Here is a 19,925-nt window from a genome sequence, read left to right as displayed (position 1 = left end):
AGTGGGATTCATATTTATTCTACACTTTTTGTAATCTTGGTTAGCCAGTGTGAGTTGATGGTAAGTGGTGATCAAGTTCCTTGTAGGTGATTATCTGTCCTGATAGCTGGCTCTGAAACAGTTATTTGCCTATCTGCTGTAACATTATAAATTATGTTCGGAAAAAGGAATGAAAAGAAAAAGAGAAAATGGTGTTTATATTATAGTCATAAGGTTGAAAATTTGGTCTTGGTAACTAGTGTTAAATGCACAATGTATAATATTGCTTTGTTTAAGTCAATAAGATTGAATTTCAAAAGTGGACTACAAAGTACAGCTGCTCATGAGTTGCACGTTTAGTACCTTGGGTCTTGGATAAATTTCTACCCCCCAGATTTTTCTGTCAACCCAGATCTCAAATATAATTGTGTTTTTGTTTTGTTTTGGCAAGTTTAATCAGCAAAGTACCTATAGCAGGAGACGCAAAGCAATCTAAAATTTAGAAACAATAAATTTGTAGTTTTAGGTGAATTACCAGTTTTAGGTGAAGCTGCAGCATATTATTCAGAAAAAATACATGTAGATTAACATTTCAACAGTAGATGATTAAGGGCCATTGTTATAAAATATGAGCAAAGTAACAACGCATGGATTGAATTTGTTTCGTATGTTTCTTCTAAATTTATTGATTAGATTTATTTATGCAGATTTGCCTGCTTCTAGCTGGATGTAATTTTTAGGTAAAAGGAGAATGAGAATAGACCTTTAACATTCATAAACTGCATTAATTTTACATTGCATGTTGTAGGGTGGCTGGACTTCCCTTATGTGGGCAGCATACAAAGGTCATATAGAAATTTCAAAGCTGCTACTTGAGAAAGGTGCAAACCCGAATATTACTGGACAGGTGAGTGATTTGTCTCTGAACAATGTTGAAGGTAATCATGTATAACTTGATATCCACTCTCTTCAGTGTATTTCATTTAGTCTTCTACATGTTATGTTATACCTTGCAATCTGTGTCCCCACCATGGGCATGAAAAGATATGAGTTTACAGATTATTGATCAAGTTTTTTTATGTATGATCAGTTTCAAACCTTTTTGAGATCTCTATTTCATTTCAAATTATTTTAATTACTGTTATTCATTGCTTTGTGGGTCTCAGTAATATTTTTGAATAGTAATTTTGTATTTTTAATGGTTTTGGCTCTGGCACACTATTCCAGCCATTTTATAAACTTTCGCCATTGTTTTATTTTGGTACATTTTAAATACTTGATGAATTTTTATGTTTCCTCACGTCTTAGCATGTTTCAAAAGCAATCATTTAATCAGGGCTTTACTTTAATCAACAGTATAGTGTTACCCTATCATTTGGGCAGGCTGGACGAGGACATCATGAAATTGTTAAACTTCTCTGCAGCATGGTGCCAAAGTCAACTGTTCTGACAAAGTAAGTATGTAATCTATAATAAAGCCCTTTGAATTAGCTTGTGCATTGGAGTGTAACAAAAATGTAATCTTTCCCATTTGATGGATAGAGGAAAATCCGATACAATTTGTTTTTCTTCTTCGTGATTCAAGGGTGCTCGTTGAGATTTAGCGGAAATAAAAGTTACAACCGGAAATATTGCAGTTACTTTTTCTAGTAAAGGGGAAGACCATTGATGTTATTCAAATTATTTCCTATCACTATCAGGATCAGGTTTATTATCACTGACATATGTCGTGAAATTTGTTGTTTTGTGGCAGCAGTATAGTGCAAGACATAAAGAAATAAAAAATTACTAAGTTACAAAATTACATAGTGCAAAAGAAGAATAATGAGGTAGTGTTTCATGGACTGTTCAGAAGTCTGAATGGTGGAGGCGGAAGAAGCTGTTCCTGAAACATTGAGCGTGGGTCTTCAGGCTCCCGTACCTCCTCTCAGATGGTAGTAACATGAAGAGGGTATGTCCCAGGTGGTGAGGGTCCTTAATGATGGATGCTGCCTTCTTGAGGTGCTGCCTCTCGAAGATGTTGTCGATAGCAGGGAGAGTTGTGCCCATGATGGAGCTGGCTGAGTCTACAACCCTCTGCAGCCTCTTGCGATCCTGTGCATTAGAGCCTACATACCAGGCGGTGATGCAACCAGTCAGAATGCTCTCCACCAGCCATCTGTAGAAATTTGCAAGAGTACTTGGTGACATGCCAAATCTCCTCAAACTTCTAATGAAGTAGAGCCGCTGGTGTGCCTTCCTTGTGATTGCATCAATGTGTTGGGCCCAAGATGGATCCTCTGAGATGTTGACACCTAGGAATTTGAAGCTGCTCACCCCTTCCACCGCTGACCCCTCAATAAAGACTTGTCTGTGTTCTCCTGACTTCCCCTTCCTAAAGTCCACAATCAATTCCTTAGTCTTGCTGACGTTGAGTGCTGGTTGTTGTGGCGACACCACTCAACCAGCCGATCTATCTCACTCCTGTACGCCGCCTCATTGCCATCTGAGGTTCTGCCAACAACAGTGGTGTCATCTCTCAATGATGTATTAGGAATCTGAATTGTCTGGTTGTATTTGGAAGCCATGTGAATGCATTTGCAACATGTTTCTTTTGTTTACATTTTACTCTTTCTAAAACTACTTTTTTTTCCTTTTTATACGTAATAGAATAAATCCAAAAATTAATGGTTCCTACTCTTTTTTATCAGCTGAAAGGCTGCCTATGTACCTATTCTGCTGCAAGTTTTTAAGAAAATCTTCTCTTCAGATTTGGTGTAGCTCCCAAGCAGAAAGTATTCAAGTGACCTATTGGCCAGAAGGTTAGATTAGTGGTAGATCCATTTGGAGGATTGAGTTCTAACCTATTAGAGGTGCACTCCAATGAAACAAAAGTTTTAGGATGATTTCAGGAAACTTGTATTTTGTGATATCGAGTTAACATTTGGTAGTTTTCATTATAAGGGAAGTGCATGAGCATGAATATTTGAAGTAGCATCCAAATTGGAGTTGCTCATGCACTATTATGTTTTTTTAAACTATGTAAGCTTTTGTTCACTGTAAATTAAGGTTCCATAATCATTTTATTTACCATAAATAAAGAATATAAAACACAGTATTTAGATTTTTTTGCTTTTGATTTTAAATTTGATCCTAAAACCCAGCCTGTTCCTGCCTGCCAATCAATACTGGAATACTTCAATTTTTAATCTACCTAAAAACAGAAGTGCTGTAGATTTGTGCATTCAGCCAGCCAATAATTAATTAAACTACGCAAAGACATGGGACCAAAATGCAATGAATATTAAGCTTTAAGAATATTAGTGCTCTAATTCAATATGCACTGGTATATTCTCAGATAGAAAATATTTGCACACTGTTTACATGAAACAATTTGGCTGTGTCCCAGCATAATCAAAAGCTAGGTTGTTATTCTTCATGATTTGCAGTATGAAAGTTGTCTGCTACTGAGTAGTAATGTCTGAGGTTTTGTGTCTCAAAATATGGATTGTGTTAATTCATAGACCAGAAGGAAGTCATTCAGTCCATCATGCTGGGGCTTGTCCTGTGAAAGAGCTACCAATTAGTTCCATTTCAGTGTTTCCTCTTTACTTTCTAAATATTTACCCAATGATTGCCTCAAATTTCAGTACTTTTGCAACATTTTTATGGTTCATGTGCAAATAAGTTTATCGTTACTGACATATATTTTCACTTTTTATGAGATGTCCTTTGCTCTCCAAACTGGAACAATGTTACAGTTAGTAGAGGTGACTTTAATTGGAGGAATAAAGGGTACCTTCCAAAATAAATGACCCATCTTTCTAACTGACTTTGTATTAAGATATCAAGAAGCTTTTAGGGATGTAATGTACTTGTGGTAGAAGAATTGTGATGAAAGGTTACATTTTTTTTCTCTTGTACTGATTTGAGCACACCAAAATAAATTGATTGTTAAATGGAGGATAAATTATTTTAAGATTTTGATCCAGAATTTGAAATTTAAGTAGAAAAATAGCAGATAACCAGTTTTATATTTGTTTATAAAGATGATATAGCATAACTTCATCACTTCAATTAATTGCAAAATATTATTGAATATGTAGCTGAAAACTATTCTTACAAAACATTTGATTTTTTTAAGAACTTCTGCCAGAATTGAGAGAAGAATTTTGTAAACTAAGTTTTCTTTAAGAAAAAGTAACTTACTGTGACCAAAGGATAAACAACAGAAGTAAAGATTTTCAAAGTGAATGACACGATAAAAATAATTTCAAATATTATGTTTAATTGTTATTTGCCTTGTTTGAGTAAGAATTCTAATCATGTCTTTAGGAGGGATGTACTATCACTTCTGAAGATCATTTGGGTGAATCTTTGTAGGTCAGGAACAGCTCAATGTGTGAATTATAGAAAACATTGAAATGATACATTTGAGAATATTTTCATATATTTTCAAGAATGTTTAATGTTTTTTAGTATGGAACAACTCCATTGATCTGGGCTGCCAGAAAGGGTCATCTCGAATGTGTGAAGCATTTGTTGGAAATGGGTGCGGATGTTGATCAAGAAGGAGCAGTATGTATTTGCAGTGATTTTTGTTTAATGTGAAATGTGTTTAAAATTAGTTTTGAAACTTGAAAAAGATTAAATAATATATTGTAAGTTAATATTTATAATGTGTAGTGAAATGCTCTTGAATTTTTGCACAGCAAAGGACCTTCATTCTGCAAGTATATTTAGATAAAATCTCTGAATACATTTGAGTTAAACGTGCATGCTTAGTTTCATATAATGTACATAATTAACTCTCGTGACTTGATATTCTAACTTGGATTGACTTGAAAAGTTACTTTTTGTGATATGATGCTTGTACGTAGTTATTTAAGTCAACTTTGAATGATTAAGGTACAAGTGTAGCAATTTTCAGAATGGCTGATATAGCAAAGTGGTGATTTTAATAACATTAAATTTAACAAAAACACAATGTTGCAATAGCTTCAGTGAGGAGAGGTGTTTTATTAAAACATCGCAATAAGTAACACTGATCTTCTGCATGGATATCAAGTTACTATATCTGGTGCATAAACAGTTATTTACTTATAAGTTTTATTGTTACCAACTGTTTTGTGATTTTGAAAATGGTCTTAAAGGCAACAAGATAACTTAATCTGCTGTAAGTTTATTATTATCGGGGAGTGTTAATCTTTTTTACAACCATTATTGGCTCAGGCACTTCCTGTTTAATTTCCTTTCCCTTCCCTTTCCTTTTCAATTCTGCCCATAGTTTATTGAAAAATCTACCTCTCTACCAGGAGACTAGTAATTCTATCACACATTTCAACATTTGCCCTATATGTATGCTATGTAATGGAATTCTTTTCAAAAACCTATGGAGTTTTCTTTTTGGGTTCTCCACTTTTGCAATAGTATAAGTGTAGAGGATGCTGGGTTTGTACAGTGATGGGATAAAACACGTATTTTGACATTAGCTTGCTCCCTTTTAACATTATCACAACTTTCCACAATGGCTTCCTGCCCCACGCCCCATTTGAAATCTTAGAACCCAAGATTGCTTTGAAGAATGGTCCTGATGCACACAATCCAGGAAATGCGCACCAAATAATTTCTTATAATTTTGTGTTAATTTTGCACTGCACTTTTCCCAATTAAAGAAACTGATGGCAATCTACCTTTCAATGTTAAATTTAATATTTTACCTTTCTTTGGGATTGTGTTATCTTTTTAAGCTTCTGCTTCCTCTAAAAAATTCACAGATAAAACAAATTCCCAGCCTGCTTTTACCCTTTTTATTCATGGCTCTCTCAAAGCCCCTGGCAAGTTGTTCCTCAATTTTTATTGCAATTTTTAAATCTTTTTTTTTAAACATCTTAATTTGTCCTTTGCAAATAAATAATACCCAATTTGGTCACTTATTCTGCAAGGAGTACATAACTTCCTGATTCATCCTTTCAAAATGTGTGCCTCACCTTCATAGAATTTTGTTTGGCAATAACTTACAGATTTTGGGAGTTTAATAATGTCCATCTGTACTTGCCACATCCTTCCTGTATTAACAGCACCCCAACTCCCCAGAAGTTCATTGTAAAGTACATGCCTATCTGTTCAGTTATTTAATATCTCTCTTCACCCTGAATAACCTAAAGATTATGCTTGCTCTTCACTCCCTGTGTACAGTAAGATAAAACCTAAATTAATAGATGTATTAGCTATCTCCTCATAAGGAGGTGATGATATTGTGGACAAACTATAGTCGATAATGTTAGAAAAGTATTAATTATGTTAAACTTTGTTTTTTTAATCTTTCTTTGCCCGTGCCTTTTTGTAGAACTCCATGACAGCTTTAATAGTGGCTGTTAAAGGTGGCTACACTGAAGAAGTGAAGGAATTGCTAAATCGTAATCCAAATGTCAATTTGACTGATAAAGATGGAAATACAGCTTTGATGATTGCTGCGAAGGAAGGTCACATTGAGATTGTTCAGGATCTGTTAGATGCTGGCACTTACGTCAACATCCCTGACCGGGTTTGTTTATGTTTTTTTTACCATAGTAGTAATTTTTCAGAAGAACTTAATTGAAGTTAACCACATCAGTATACATTCTCACTTGAAGTTATAAGTCTCGGAAAAAGTGTGGATTTTGCAACTTTTGGCTCCCAGCTGCTTGTAACTAGTAATTTATTATTTGTAGGCTTGTTGAAATAAAAAATTCTTTGTGATTTTAAATAAAATTTAATAACTTTAAGATTTTCTTATAGTCATTGAAGCTTTCTGCTAAGAGATATTGTGACTGTCTTTAATTTCATGCTCATTTTTTTTTCTCTGTCTGTCTGTCACACTGTCCCTTCTGAAACTGCCTGGACATTGTTTCTGATTTTTTTTTTGTCTGTAGCCCACAACAAGGAAGTGTAATCATCAAGAGTCATAGAGATATACAGGTCCTTTAGCCCATTAACTTCCAAGCACCCATTTACAATAATCCTGTACTAATCCCATTTTATTCTCCCCTGCATTCCCATCAACTCTTCACAGAATATACCTTGTACCTACAAACTTGGAGCAATTTACTTTGGCCAGTTAATCCACCAACCTGCACATCCTTGGCATGTGGTAGAAAATCAGAGCACTTAAAAGAAATCCACGTGGTCATGGGGAGAATGTGCAAACTCCACACAGACAGCACTGAGATCAGGATCGAGTCTGGGTCACTGGAACTGGGGGGCAACAGCTCCGGTAGCAGTAGCAGTACCACTGCCACCTATCACCATGTAGATCATGTTTTGGGGTTTAACTGTTTTTTGCCTGTCGAAAGCCTAATCTGACTTCAGCTTGACCTTTCACACTGGAATTTTGTTACTAGTTTCAGTTTTGCCTTTATATTCTAATTCTCATTGTTGTAAGATTGTTTGTGAGAGAATTCTCCATGTACATTTTTATTTCAGAGTGGTGATACCGTACTAATTGGTGCTGTTAAAGGTGGCCATGTGGAGATTGTGAGGGCTCTACTGCAGAAATATGCTGACATAGATATAAAAGGAACGGTAAGTGTAAACGTAGATTTAGATAATTAATGTCAGAGTAAATGTCAGAGGGGACAGGTTTTACACCAAACTGGAGATCATGATTGTAGACTGGTCACCTGCTTTCTGCAAGAATATTGGTCCTCTACCCATGGAGAAGAATATTGTGTACAAGGCAATGGGTCAGAGTTATGGAATGTGAACAAAGAAAGATATTCTGGATTTCCATCTGCCACTTATTTATTGACTAGAAATTACTTGTGCAATGAATTCTCTTGTAGGAATATAGAGTCATACAGTACAGAAACGGGTGCTTCGGCCCAAATGGTCTGGGCCGACCAAGATTCCCATCTAAGCCAGTCCCATTTGCCTGTGTTTGGCCCATATCCCTCTAATATATTTAGATTTCTGATGGAATTTTTCTTGGCTTATACATAAAGAATAGGTACTAGAAGATATTAAAGTACTTTCCTGATTTAGTCATGAATTGAATCTTTAAGGTACAATATAAAATTCAAAAGTGGGATGGAGCTGATACTAGGGTATGGCATTTCAGGTCAGAAGGAGGGATTATGAACTGGAGTCATAATTGTACAACAAAGAATCTAGTCCTTTGGCCCACCAAGAATGTACTGAGCATTAAGCATCCATTTACATTAATCCTACCCCAATCCTATTTTCCCATATTCTTATCAACTCTTTCTCCCCCCACCCCCAGATTCTACCACTCACCTACATAGTAGAGTGGCAAATTAATGTCCCAATCTTCATGTCTTTGGGATGTGGGAGCAAACTGGAGTACCTGTAGGAAACCTACAGACAGCATTGAGGGTCAGGATTGAATCTGGGTCACGAGTGCTGTGAGGTAGCAGCTCCACTAACTGCACTACTACATCAGCAAAATTGTTAAATGATCATCCTTTTTCAACTTTTCTGTTGTGCTGTTGATTCAGGGAAACGTAAGTTTGTTAGCATGCCATGGTAACCCAGTACCCAAGGAAAAATAGCAATTTTTATGTTTTTTTTAGTTCCTGCACCAAGCATAATGATATTTGAATCACAGCTCAAACACTTTGGTTTAAAGTTTTTCAAGTGATGAGGAAGGAGTAATCTCAAGGCACCTATTGCCACTTTATAGCAATAAATTGTTTCTGAAGAGTAATTACTGCTGGGGGGGGGAAGGGCTGAGGAAAAACTTTGCTCAAATGGGTCACAGTGTCCTCACAGCATTGCAATAATAACCAAATAACACTTCTCCAGTAATGACCTGCAAACTCCTACAAGAGAGATAATTAGACAATTCCTTTTTAGTGTTGTAGAACAATGGATAAATATGCTTTATTGCAAAGTCAGCCTCTGCTCTAGGGTGAGGTTTGAAAGCACCAACCCTTCTATTCGCAGGAGGCAGTAATGCCTCTGAGCTAAGGCTGACATTTTAACATTGAATATTGGGTTCCTAAGAAAAAGGAAGCCCTTCTGGCCCCACTTTCAACAAAGTAAGCATTGAGTGATATTGAATTTTAATTAAATTTTTGCTATCATTTCTTCTGACAATGTTTTTAGGATAATAAAACTGCTCTCTACTGGGCTGTGGAGAAAGGAAATGCAACCATAGTAAGAGATATTCTTCAGTGCAATCCTGACACAGAAATCTGTATTAAGGTATGACTAGATACCAGAATCATTGCAGTATTAAATAGTGCTAAAGTTGTTTTAATTTGATTTTTTACTTCTTTTCTTTCAAGTTGTTCTAGGAAGGAATGGTCCAATTTACATACCTCTTGACAGGTCTGATGCAATAACTTTGATTATGCAATAGATTTCTTTCCCAATTCGGTGTTCCAACTTAATGCCTTAAATGGTATTAGCAAATTTTAAGATGCTTGTTTATACTTGTGAGACCTTTATATTTGCTGGGTTATATTATTTCTGGTATTGGTCAATGTTTTTATTTAGAATATTTGTATAACAGATTTTACTTGGTGTACTCATTTTATTTATATGAAAATTATTGTGGAGAGAAGAAATTATTTTGTGAATTATGAATCTGCACATGTTGCTGGCCAACTTGAGCTGCTCTATCAGCGTCTTCATGAAGACGACACTTGCTATTGTCTTCCCCCTAATTTTAGTGAAATTACAACATTTGCACATTTATTGTTCATTGAATGACCAACAGAAATGACTAGTTCTTAAAAGGCAATGTGTGCCTTTTTCCTCAATGTAATTACTGTCTGTGGCTTCTAATCAGTGTCTCTCGTCCAAAAAATGAGCAATAATCGGTTTGGACTTTCCTCCCTTTTGCATTGTTCTGTACTTTATTTCTACTATTAATGCAATCATTTGTCCATTTCTTAATTTCTCCTCATACCCTTGATATGTCATTGAATTCACTCTTGCCTGCTTCATCCTTCTACTTTGTACTTCTGTTGTTTGTTTCTCAGTCCAGAAAACTGGATAAGCAGATGCACTGTTTATCACCCCGATGCACTGGTTTCTTCGCAGTACTCTTATAACTTGCAATTCTAGCAATGCTGTTGGAAATCTAAACATGCATGGAGAACTTAATTAACTAGATATATCACAAGATCTGGTGTCTTGTTTCATTTGGGTTTGACCTGTCTCTTTCTGTTGGTAAAATACTCCTTTCTCTGCTGTCTTTAATTGCCCTGAATAAATAAGTCAGTAAAGTTGTAATCAAGTTTTTATTAATACAAATTCTGTTTCCCTTTCATTCTGATGACAAGACACTCAAACCACAGGATACCAATAAGGAAACCGAATGAATAATTTACTCCCTTATAGGAATGCTGTTAAAATGTGAGAAGTGTAAAGGAAGCTTTACTTGAGCTTAGCTTGTGTTGTATGCAGCCTGGTTAACTCTGGGTATATTAACTGGAACCTTTTTGTTTTCTTAATATTAATATTTCTAATGGTACTTTTCATCACAATTTTGTTCATTTTAATTTTCATGTCATCTGCAGTATGTGATATTTTGTATTACAACCTTTAAATGAAATCTTTATTCACTGGAACTGTTAGTCAATGATTTCAGTTTTCAACCTCTAACTGGTGGTTGCTGGGAAGTTATTTCGAGCAGCATCCTTGAGAATTGCTATAACTCAGCAAAAAGCTTGCTTTATGGCAATATTGTCGTCAAACAGGATGGCAATATTTGTTAGGTTATAGGATGCTTCTGGTACTGATCTTAAAATTAACAAAGTTCCTTCACTTTCAGGATGGTGAGACACCTCTCATTAAAGCAACTAAAATGCGAAATATTGAGATAGTTGAACTTTTATTGGACAAAGGTGCTAAAGTCTCTGCAGTAGATAAGGTAACAACTGCTTTTGTATGTAATTTGATAAGGATTTCATTCCTTATACTTTCATGTGACAGCAATAATTTAAGTCAGTCATAGTTTTCTTAAATTGCTGCAGAGCAAATTCTGCACAGTAGCTCTTGGTAAGCATCACTAAATTTTCAGCATTTATATAAAAAGAATTCCTTGTATTTGAACTAAGTTTGTAGTTCATTGTATTACTAATCTGCATTAATGCTGCCTTGCATTTAATTGTGTTTTATTACTTATGTACCTCCTAACTGCATTCATATCCACTCACTGTTCTCAGCTTGTTTTTTTTATTCTAAAATTGAATCCCAAAAATTAATTTTTATTAGGTTCAGTTTCATTTTAATAATACTTCAGGTGAATTACTGAGTAGACATGTTGGCTTTGAACTTAATTGTGAATGAGACAGCAGAGATAAACCACTTTAAAAGAATTTTGGATCAAACCTTGCAAACACTCCAATTTACCATCAACAGATAGAGAAATAAAGCTTGGGTTAAAAACGTGGGCCCCAAATTTGTCTTGATATTGAGCATGCTAGAGTATTATTTGGGAGAGAATGGGAAAGTTCAGTTTGCAGCAGTGTGTGTATATGGAGATTTCCTGGGGAATGGGGGCAGATTACTGATGGTTTTATTGAGATAGGTAATTGTGATTTGAATGATGCACCAGGTGTTTCTTAGTAATTCATTCTCTATTAAGACTGGCATGAAGTAAGTCCTCCTGAAGCAAGCTTGCATTACTTGCCATGCTGCAGAAGTCGGACCACAGTATTTGGAAATGGCAGTTTCTTTGCAACAGCTAATCAACTTGTCCAGGCCTCTCATCATTCAGCCTTAATGTAGCCTATTATTCCTTCCTTTGGGGTGATTGAGGAAAATGATATTTGAAGATCAAGTCCTCAGACCTTGCACAAAACTCATGGGCTACCAGGAAGTGGAGATCACTGCTCTCCTGAACGATCCTGAACTGCTTGCAGCATTTTTAAAGTAAATCCATATCATTTGTAGAAGTACTTTGAAATAATCCACATATAACTTTTGCATGACTGGACATTGCATTTCCATTTAGTGAGAATTGGGTGGCCTCTCAGCTTCAGGAACTTGTGCTTACTCCTGACCTTGGGTACTGCTGGTGCAGAGTTTGCATGTTCTTGCAGGGACAGGATTGTTTTAGTCTGGTTTCCTCCCACATCCCAAAGACGTGCTTGCTGATTGATTTGGCTGCTGGAAATTACCCCTCATTGCAAAAAAGAATCAAAGGAGAGTAGATGGATGTGTGTATGAGAATAAGTTTCAAAGGATGCAGGGAAATAACAAAAATTGAACTGGTGGTATTGCTCCCCATGTTTCAAGGGAGTGGGAAACTGAGACCAGGTGAGTTTAAAGGGAGTGGAAAATAGGACTTGGTGAGTTTCAGTTTTAAGTTTCAGTTTGTACTTTTCAATTTGAAGCTGCATCTCCAGCTCTGGCCATGCATTCTGCTTGCACTCCAGATCCCTGGCTTATACCCTAGACCCACAAGGGTGCCAGGTGCCAAACCATCATGATTTCCAACCAATTGGATACTGGATTATTTGAGTTTTGTTGTATTCTGAATGTCTTTATGTGGCTTTCTTCAAATGAGGATATATGATTAGGAAAAGTTTCATTGTCAATGATTTCAGAAAGGAGACACTCCACTTCATATAGCAATCCGTGGACGAAGCAGGAAATTGGCAGAATTGCTCTTGAGAAACCCTAAAGATGGACGTCTTCTATACCGACCGAACAAAGCAGGCGAAACACCATACAACATAGATTGCAGCCATCAGAAAAGCATTTTGACCCAGATATTTGGAGCAAGTAAGAGCTTTGCTTGTTTATGTGTGATTGGTAAATTGGTTTATTATCGTCACATGTACCGATGATACAGTGAAAAATTTATCTTGCATACCATCCATACAGATCATTTCATTACAGTAGTGCATTGAGGTAGTACAAGGTAAAGCAATAACAGAATGCAGAATAAAGCGTTAAAGTCACAGTGCAATGCAGGTAGACAGTAGGGTGCAAGGCCATAACGAGGTAGATTGAGAGGTCAAGAGTTCATTTTATCATAATAGGGGATCTTTCAATAGTTTTATAACAGCAGAATAGAAGCTGTCCTTGAGCCTGGCAGTACAAACTTTCGGGCATTTGTATCTACTGTCTGATTTTTGTTTAAGGAAGAGAGAATGTCTGGGGTGGGTGGGTGGGGTCTTTCATGATGTCGGCTGCTTTACTGAGGCACTGAGAAGTGTAGCCAGAGTGCATGGAGGGGAGGCTCATTTCCGTGATGTGCTGAGCTGTGTCTACATCTCTCTGCGGTTTCTTGCAGTCATGGGCAGAGCAGTTGCCATACCAAGCCAGGATGCTTTCTATGGTGCATCAATTTAAAAATTGGTGAGGGTCAAAGGAAATATGTCAAATTTCTTTAGCCTCTTGAGGAAGTAGAGGCGCTGGTAAGCTTTCTTGGCTGAGGGTAAGTAAGCTAATCTCAACTACAATCCTACAAAAATCTTTGGCTTAACAAAGGTCATGGGAGGAGGACAAAAGTGGACAAACTAATATCAAAAGTGTTAATATTATGTCAGTCCCCTTTATTACCACTATGGTGACCAGAACTGGATAATTCACAGTTATAACTAAATTAAACTTAGTAAGTGGCTTATAATATCAACACATTGAATGTTATGGACTGATTATGCCAAGCTTATTTCAGTATCAGGTTTCCTGTGCTCTTTGACAGTTTGAATTTTTTAAAAGAACTTCCAAGGCTAAAATTATCTTGGACTGTACCATAGTTTAGAAACTGGACCAAACTAAGAGTAATTATAAATTTAACGCCTGACTTTAGATTTAAATAATGGTTAGATAGAGAAGATTACTGTGTCATAATCAATTTAGGGTACAATGTTTTCTCTTGTGTAGAACACAGAACAGTACAGCACAGGAACAAGCCCTTTGGCCCATGATGTTGTGCTGAACTAATTAAACTAATAATTAAATGCCTAACTAAACTAGTCCCTTTTGCCTACACATTGTCCATATCCCTCCATTCTCTGCATATCCACGTGCCTTTCTAAGAGCCTGTTAAATGACTCTATCATACCGGCCTCCACTACCATCCCTGGTAGTGGATTCCAGGCACCCACCAATCTTCGTACCAAAAAAAACTTGCCACGCACATCTCCTTTGAACTTACCCCCTTTCACCTTAAATGCATGCCCTCTGGTATTAGACATTTCGACCCTGGGCAAAAGATACCTGCTGTCTGTCTATCTATGACTCTCATAATCTTATAAACTTCTATCTGGTCTCCCCTCACCCTCCGCTGCTCCAGAAAAAACAACCCAAGTTTGTCTAACCTCTCCTTGTAGCACATGCCCTCTAATCCTGGCAGCATCCTGGTAAACCTCTTCTGCACCCTCTCCAAAACCTCCACATCCTTGCTATAATGGGGCGACAAGAGTTGAATGCAGTACTCCATATGCGGCCAACTAGAGTTTTTTAAAGCTGCAACGTAACTTCCTGACTCTTGAACTCAATACCTCAACTAATAAAGGCAAGCCTATGTATACCTTCTGTATTTATATATACAGTATATCACAAACAATAGAAATCCCTGTGGGCCACCACTTGTCATAGACTTCCAGCCAGAATAAGTCCCATTGACCACTATCCTCTGTCTTCTACGGGCAAGCAATTCCGAATCCAAACGGCCAAGTGACTGTGGATCTCATGAATCTTAATCTTCTGGATGAGCCTACCATGAGGGACTTGTCAAGCACCTTGCTAAAATCCACGTAGACAACACCCACAGAAGTACCTTTGTCACCACCTCAAAACTTGATCAAGTTAGTAAGACATGACTTGCCCTGCACAAAGCCATGCTGACTGTCCTTAATTAGGCTATGGTTTTCCAAATGCTGATAAATCCTATCCTTAAGAATCCTCTCCAATAGCTTCCCTACTACTGACGTGAAACTCACTAGTCTATGGTTTTCAAGATTATCCCTACTTCCTTTCTTGAATAATGGGCTAGCTACTCGTCAGTCCTTTGGGACCTCGCCTGTGGCAAGAGAGGACAGAGAGATTTTGGTCAAGGCCCCAGCAATCTCTTCTCTTGCCTCTCTCAATAACCTGGGATATATCCCATTAAGCCCCGAGGACTTTATCCACCTTAATGTTCTTTAAGAGAAGCAACACTACCTTCTTTATCTCAAAATGCCCTAGCATATTAGCATGCTCCACACTGATCTCACTATCCTCCACATCCTTCTCCTTGGTAAATACAGATGCAAAGTACTCATTTAGGACCTTCCCCACATCCTTCCCTCCAAGGACATGTTCCCTCCTTTATCCTTGAGTGGTCCTACCCTCTCCCTAGTTATCCTCTTGCTCTTGATGTATGGATAGAATGCCTTAGGATTCTCTTTATTCCTACTTGCCAAGGACCTTTTACGGCCCCTCCTAATTCCCTTGAGTTCTTTTCTAGCTGCTTTCTAACCCTTAAGGGCTCCATTAGATTTTTAGCTTCCTAAACCTTACATGAGCATCCTTTTTCTTCTTGACTAAATTCGCCACCTGTCTTGACATCCAAGGTTCCCTTGCCTTGCCATCCTTGTCCTTCCTTACTAGAACATAACTGTCCTGTGCTCTGTACAGTTGGTCTTTGAATACCCACCACATGTCAGATGTGCACTTGCCCAAAAATAGCTGTTCCCTATTAACTGTCCCGAGTTCCTCCTAATACTCTGGTAATTTATCCTGCTCCAATTTAATACTCTCCCACCAAGGTCCATACTTATCCCTATCTATAGCCATTTTAAAACTTCAGGAGTTGTGGTCAATGTTCCCTAAATGTTCTCCCACTGAAAGGTTAGTCACCTGGCAAGGCTAATTTCCCAACACAAGGTCAGTATGGCCCCTCCTCTCGTTGGACTATCTCCATACTGATTTAAGAAACCCTCCTGGATGCACCTAACAAATTCTGCCCTGTCTAAACCCCTTGCACTAAGGAGGTCCCAGTCTATATTAGGGAAGTTGAAGTCGCCCACAGCAACAACCCTGTTGATTTTGCATCTTTCCCTAATCTGCTTGCATATCTGTTTCTCAAATGTCCTAGTGACTATTGGGGGATCTGTAGTATAATCCCATCAGGGTGATTGCACCTTTCTTATTTTTGAGTTTTACCTGTATATAGACTTGGTTGGTGAGCCCTCCATTATTTCCCTCTGAGTGCAGTTGTGATATTGTCCCTGATAGTGCAACTTACCCCAGCCCCCTCTTGCCTCCCTCTCTAAAACATCAAAACCCTGGAATATTAAGCTTCTTGGGTGGTAAAACTGGAGGCAGAGCAAAATATAAAACAAACATTTCTGAAAATCAGAGACACAAAACTCTACAGATGCTGGAATCTGGAGCAATACACAAAAACTGCTGGAGGAACTCAGCAGGTCAGGCAGCATCCATGGAGGGAAAATAAGCAGTCAACATTTCGGAACATCAACTGTTTATTTCCCTCCATGGATGCTGCCTGACCTGCTGAGTTCCTCCAGCACTTTTTGTGTATTATTTCTGAAAATCAGCTCTGTTATTTACTAACAGTGAATAAAACATTGATAATATATTAGTTGTCTTGTTGGTATAAGCCCCAGTCTCTCCATGGAGTTCATGAGAGTTCCATATTATAAGTAAGATGGTTTCTTTTATATTGACTATCATTGCAATTTCTAAATGCTTCTGATATTTTGGCATTTTTGACATTTTATCAGCTTATTTTAGTTTCAGTGACATTCAAATGAATGGAACTGGGTTTAATGCTTTTTGTCTGTAATATAAACCAAAACTGGCAGAAACATGGAACAACAACTCTTGAGCATAGCTCTTTGAGAATTCTGTATTCCCGTCCCCCTGAAATTTTAATTCCCCTTGACTTGCACATAATGGTAATGCATTTGAGGATACTGCTAAGGTTACTTGTATCCTTGTAGTGTTTAATTTTTTGTTTGCTTTGTATTTTAAAAAATTGTTTTGATTTTATAATTTTCAGCAAATAAATAGAGTACTACATGATCACTAATCAGGTCAGAACAGGAAGATTAAAAACAGAATAGATAAACAACAGAGCCATGAGATGTCTCTAAACTCCAAAACAAAACAGGCAATGAAGTATGTAATGCTGAATGTATAATAAAGAGAATTCATTAAATGTCCCAGTTGAGTGATTTGTTATTGGTTATGTAAGATATCTTAGAAAACCAGTTAGTCTGTCAAACCTTCATTTATTCTAGTCAGAGAAAGAAGAAGAGAGAGTGGAAGTGAAGGCAGTAGCTGTAATAAGAAAGGAAGGGAGGTGAGAAACTGACCATTTTACCTGCAATAAAATAAGTAAAAGCAGAAGTTGTGTCTTCAGCTACCGGGAGGGAAAGAAGGCAGGGGGAATGAGAGAGAAAGTGTGTGTATGTACATACTGGGTGCCAGCTACTCTGTTACAATCCAAGAATTCCCTATGGATTGTGCATTTACAAAAAAATTGCCAACAGCACTGAGGCTTTGACTTGATTTGGTTAGACTGACCTTCCATTGCTCACCCATGCTTAATTTGAATACTAGGACAACTGGCTCCAGAACACATCACAGTCATGGGCCAAGCATGAATTCTAGAGGGGAGGTGAATATGGACTGCCTTTGACATCAAAACAGCATTTGACCTACTGTGGAATTAAAGGGCTTCAGTAAAATTGAAATCGATGGGAAATGGGTAAAACTCTCCACTGGGTAACTCAAAAGTCATGGCTTTTGGAAATTAACCATCTCCATTCCAGGATACTGCTGCACGAGTCCCTCAGGGAAGTGTTTTTAGTGTAGCCATTTCAACTGCCTCTTCGTTGACCTTCATTTATCAGAAGAGAAGTGGAGCTATTCATTCATTGCATGGGATTTGGTTCCATTTGTAGTTTCTCAGCCAATAAAGCAGTTGTGCTGCATGCAGCAAGATCTGGCCAGTCTTGGGCAAATTAGATGGCAAATAATGTTCACACTACACAATCCCAAGCAATGACAATCTCCACCTTCTTGCATTATCATCAAATCCACCATCAATATCATTGGATTCGCCAGTAACCAAAAGCTTGCCTTGACCAGCCAGAGAAATACTGTGAGCAGGTCAGAGTGACGTACCCCTTGACTCTCCTTTGCCTTTGCGCCACCTGCAATTTGCATGCCAGGTGTGTGTTCAATTGCCTTGGATAGGTAGTTCCATCAGTACTTGTAAAGATCAATGTCATTTGAGATACCTTGGATACCAAGGTATCTCATCCATCCTCTTAAATGTACAGTCCTCTCACCACTAGCACACCAACGCTGCAGAGTATGCAACTAAAACATGTTGTTGGATTACATGTGTGTAGACAGCTATATGATTTGTATTTCATCAAGTGGGACAGGTTTGCGTTATTGTGCTGCAAAACAATTTCTTTACACTTGGGTTTAGAAAGCAGCTCTAATTTCTTTACTTCCATCACACATTGAAAATGAGATGTATATAAAAATGTGAATAATGGAATGGAAACTTGTGTGGTTTGGAGTTCCCTGACCCAAGTCCAAGGGTAACGTGTTAGTCATTATAACCATCATGCTGTTTATTTCCTTGAGGGGCCAAAGTTTGAACAGGGAAATAACTATCTTTTAGAAAAGCAGTGGAAGGAAAGCAAGGAGCCACTTGAAATGTAGCATACAAAACATCTTGTCTGGATTTCTTGGGTGTAATGCTTGAGTGTTTTAGTATTCCTCCAAAGGTATGTTAGAATCTTGCACCAAAAATTTAGACTTGTTGATTTGAGAAGAACTGACCAATTGCAACATTGGTGTTGGTTGTGAAACCAAGGAGCTGTGAGGTTATAAAATGTGCGTATGGTTTAGGAGTAGGCATAAGCCAGTTGATCCCACAAGATTTCAGTTGATCTGATTTCAGCTCAACTTTGCATTCTTGGAAAGTTTTCAGCCCCTTTCTTATCAAAATTCTATTTACTTTTGCCTGAAAAATATTCAAGGAAGAGATTTCTAAAGAACTCAGAGAGAGAAAAAAATTGACTATCTTGAGAAACTTTATTTTTAAACAGAGACCTTTTTTTAGTTTTATATTTCTCTTTGCAAGCAATGCCAAGCGTTATATGCAATAAACCAGCATTTAATGTGCTATTTATAGAACTTTATAGAATTAAGCACATGAAATTGCCTTCGAGTAATGTCAAAATGGAGCTATTTAGGTTGCTCACATGTCAGTCCGTCGTCCTCAAGCACACATCCATCTACTACTTGATTGTCGTAAGGGTTTCAGCCATCAAATCCACGTCCCCATCTAACCTGGAGTAATTTTTTTGTTCCCCTCTGGTCTAATCCTGCTGCCAATCAACTTGAAAATCTGTCCCCTAGTTAACAATCTTTATGTCATGAGAAATGCAGCCTGTTCGCCCTGTTACTGCCTCTCATAATTTTGCACACCCTGATAAAATATGTCTATGGCATAATTTGAGGAATAAGCTTGATCTCCCTATTCTTGTATTCAATTTATTTGTTTATAAAGACGTTTGTGGACCTTTGAGTGTGCACACCAAGATACCTCTTCTGCTCTACAGTTCTTGCTTTCTTATCATTAATTGTGTATTCCCCTTCTTGTTTGCCTCGCTGCTGATTATATTACCTCACTTTCTGTATTGCATTCCAATTGCCACCTTTGTGTTTTCCTGCCTATTCCATTGATATTTTCCTGCAGCCATTCTTCCCCACCATCAACCACTTGGCTAAGTGTGGTGAACCACAGGGCATGATCAGTGCATTAAGTCTATGTCATCAGTTGCTATAACAAAAAAAAAAGGAACCTAATATTGAGCCTTGTGGAACCCCATGGGACGCATCCCTCCAGTCACTGAAACTCCTTTGTTTTCTCCCATTGAGCCAGTTTTCAATCTTTCTGGCCACTTTTCTTAGATCCCACAGACTTTTATTTTCATGTTCAATCTGCCATTGTGGGAACATGTCAAATGCCT

The 19,925-nt window shown here is 37.5% G+C and overlaps 1 protein-coding gene across 1 annotated transcript in view; it reads left to right on the top strand.

Moving 5' to 3' along the window:
* The window catches only part of kidins220b (kinase D-interacting substrate 220b), a 77,747-nt gene that overhangs the window by 13,066 nt on the left and 44,756 nt on the right, over positions 1-19,925 (top strand). Inside the window, 9 exon segments of the mRNA XM_052024536.1 lie at positions 788-886; positions 1,336-1,393; positions 1,396-1,433; positions 4,438-4,536; positions 6,308-6,505; positions 7,423-7,521; positions 9,064-9,162; positions 10,739-10,837; positions 12,519-12,696. Of these exon segments, the coding sequence (XP_051880496.1) occupies positions 788-886; positions 1,336-1,393; positions 1,396-1,433; positions 4,438-4,536; positions 6,308-6,505; positions 7,423-7,521; positions 9,064-9,162; positions 10,739-10,837; positions 12,519-12,696 (967 nt within the window).

Source organism: Pristis pectinata, chromosome 10, assembly GCF_009764475.1.
Source record: "Pristis pectinata isolate sPriPec2 chromosome 10, sPriPec2.1.pri, whole genome shotgun sequence".
NCBI lineage: Eukaryota > Metazoa > Chordata > Chondrichthyes > Rhinopristiformes > Pristidae > Pristis > Pristis pectinata.
The sequence above is the reverse complement of the archived record's forward strand: the minus strand, read 5'-3'. Positions and strand labels throughout refer to the sequence as shown.